Source organism: Clarias gariepinus, chromosome 27, assembly GCF_024256425.1.
Source record: "Clarias gariepinus isolate MV-2021 ecotype Netherlands chromosome 27, CGAR_prim_01v2, whole genome shotgun sequence".
Taxonomy (NCBI): Eukaryota; Metazoa; Chordata; class Actinopteri; order Siluriformes; family Clariidae; genus Clarias; species Clarias gariepinus.
In genome coordinates, this window is record NC_071126.1 from 20,419,375 (window position 1) to 20,422,610 (window position 3,236).

At 34.6% G+C, this 3,236-nt stretch overlaps 1 protein-coding gene across 1 annotated transcript; it reads right to left on the reverse strand.

Moving 5' to 3' along the window:
- Positions 1-1,485: 1,485 nt before the first annotated feature.
- LOC128514756 (uncharacterized) lies at positions 1,486-2,648 on the reverse strand. Its single transcript, XM_053488603.1, has 4 exons — positions 2,597-2,648; positions 2,159-2,503; positions 1,915-2,007; positions 1,486-1,698 (listed from the first exon to the last, which is right to left on the reverse strand). The coding sequence occupies exons 1-4, from the start codon at positions 2,646-2,648 to the stop codon at positions 1,580-1,582; spliced, it is 609 nt and encodes a 202-aa protein (XP_053344578.1). The 3' UTR covers positions 1,486-1,579.
- Positions 2,649-3,236: the final 588 nt, after the last annotated feature.

Below are 3,236 nucleotides of genomic sequence, written 5' to 3' on the forward strand. Positions count from 1 at the left end.
CTAGATGTCAGTAGTGAGTAATGATAAGGATTTTCATGATTAAAAAGAGCGGAGAACAAGCAGCTGAATGCAGGAAGCAGAGAGTGTGTGTGTGTGTGTTATTAGTTTTTGTTCTAACTATTTCATGTTTTTCTGTTGTCAATAAAGGCCTAAGTTACAGAACTGTCGACTCTGCGTTACTACACATTTCTACACTCACGAACTACACATATTTTTACTTAATTTTTTGTATTAATTATTTTTATACGAATATTTTTGGGTTGTAGAACAAATTGCCAGAGTTTCTATTATTTCTTAAGAGGGAAATTGACTTTGATATATAAGCAAACTTCTGGAACAGATTATGCTTGTAATCCAGGGTTTAAATGTATCTTCTTCTCTGACATCATAATAAATTGGTTTATATACATTCAGTCTTTACTGCACTATGGTCACATCCTTCATTCATTGCATCCTCTCTTTTATTAGTATTTTCTGATTATATAATTGCTGGTTTATTCTGCTGTTATTTTCATATTCATATAATTTGACAAGATTTCTACAGTGGAACCAGATATTGCGAGTAACTTGGTCTGCAAGCATTTTTGCAAGATGAGCAAAATTTTGTAATACATTTTAACTTAATAAACGAGTGAGGTCTTGATATACGAGTCATACACATGCGCTTTGTGTGTGTTTGTGTTTGTGTGCGTGCGTGCTTGAAGCAAGAGCTAGTGTCATTAGAGAGGTTTCTTGTTAAAGTTCCAGTTTTCAGAGTCTCTGACTATACGTCAGAAAGCAGTAATTCCGTTAGTGTGTGTGTGTGTGTGTGCGCACGTACGAGTGTCATTAGAGAAGTTTCTTGTTAAAGATCTAGTTTCCAGAGTCTCAGTAATTATCAGAGAGCAGTAATTATTTTAGTGTCTGTGTGTGTGTGTGTGTGCACGTACGAGTGTCATTAGAGAGGTTCCATGTTGAAGAAGTTTCCTAACAGAGCAGTGTTTACATTAGTGTTTGTGTGTGCGTGTGTGTTTGTGCGGGTATGCGCGTGTGTCCCTCCCATCTCACTTCAGCTTTACATGTACAACCACACTTCCAAACAAATTATTCTCGCAATCCAAGGTTTACCTGTATGCCTTTAATGCACCTTAAATTGTAATTAATGCATTTTTTTATCTATCTATCTATCTATCTATCTATCTATCTATCTATCTATGTACATAAAGAATGAGTTATTGTGTGTTAAATGTATGTGTGGGTGTGTGTGTGTGTGTGATCATTACAAATGTAATTTTTATTTGTGTTTAGTTAAATGACATATTTGACACACCTCAGGACCAGGTGAAAAAGTGGCTGGGGCCTTAAAATGTCTGCACATCTAAAAGCTCTAACTAAAATATACAGCAAGCCACCATAACTTTAAAAGCACATTTTAAAAAGCGAAATTACTTATAAGAAGATGGCATGCTTTGGGGAAAAAAGAATTTGCACTTGTTTTTTCTGTATGGTTGTTGTTTTTCCTTGTTCCTGTAAATTGCTCTAATCTAACACATTTTGTTTTCTCTTTAAATCCACATTTATGCCGTTTATATTTTAATTTCTATTTTAATCTTAACCTAAAAACAAAAACAATCAGTGGTAAAACAATGAAGACAAGAACTCCAACTCTAGACACAGAGAGCCAAAACAGCACACACATCTGATCAGTACAGCTGGAACCTGTATAAAAAAAAAATACATGAATAAACCAATTAATAATAAAATACTAAATACTTTGTAATATTCTGTAACAAAGAGCTGGAATGTGTAATAGAATACCCAAGTGGGGACAAATTAATAAATAAATTCTAGATGATTTATTAAAAACTAAATGTTTTAACTATAAAAGTTCTGTTATAGAAAATGAAAAGAAGTTTATTTGATTAAAACTCTGACCTTCTCCATCTCTGCTGTTTGAACCCTGGTGTGTAACAGAGTGTGTGTTCTTGTTAAGTGTTCCAGGTGTAGGACAGGGTTTCATCTCTTCACCTTTACAAATAAATTGGAAAAGCAGCAAATAAACAGAAATGATACTAAATATGAATAATGTGAAATATTCAACATTTAATGCACATGTACACATAATTCTGGTTGAAGTGTTGATCTGGAATTAGCAGGTTATCAGAGTAAAACTGTTTACCTTCAAACTGCAGACGTGTTCCAGATGTGAACTTTAGTATATTTCCATCCACATATCCACAGAAATATTCTCCTCCATCATCTTCTCTTATTTCATTAATGTTGAGATCAAACTTTTGCTTATTGACAGTAACACTGTAGCGGCTATCATTAAATCCCTCAACAAAATCATACCCCAGATTGTTACTGTACGGTTTTGCCAAAAACTGAGGCACTTTTTCAGAACTCTGTCTGTACCAAGCTAAATTCTTTTTGTCCTTAACCCCACTAATGTTACACTCCATAGTTACAGCTTCTCCACGCTTTACTGTTTTCACATGAAGCTCCTTGATGTCAGAAGTGTTTCCTGTAAAAAAAAGGGTTTAATATTTAATTTTAATGAATTACTAAAACATGTAACATTCCTATTTTAAATAAAAGTGTTTAAAATGTTCCTCACCAGTTGTGCAGAGACAAAGCAGAGAGTAAAGAGCCACAAAGAGTGTGATCATCGTTCCTGTTTAGACAAAGTGATAGTGAGGTAATGAACTTGTGTGTTCAGTAGAAAACCAGGTCCAGACTCACGCCTGATTGGATGTTTTGAAGCTGTGGACTGATTTGATTGGTCCATTAGCTGTAATGAGATGTGAAGCTCACAGTGAATTCTTGTCTATTCTGATGCTGTGATGAGTCACATGACTTTACAGATATGATCTACTGGAGCTCTATCAGTCCTGTGTGCTGGAACCTCTCTGATAGAAGAAGTTTAATGAAGTGCTTTTAGGTCAGCAGATCTAACAACCCCAAAGAGGAATAATGTGGAATCCTGCTGTGGGGGAGGGGCGCTGTACAGCTTCAGTACAGACCTTTCACTGATCATTTGTCTAAGGTAGAAACTGGAGTGAGTGTATATAAAGGGTTTTACAGTAACAGTCAGACACCTCGGTGAGAGATCACCTGTATTATTTAAAATGCAAACTATAAATCAAAGTGAATTTTCCCATAGAAAATAATGGAAACTCAAATTATTCATTCCACAGCCCCCCCAAAAAATGATACATAAAAATTATTAATACAAAATATAAAGTAAAAATAATACA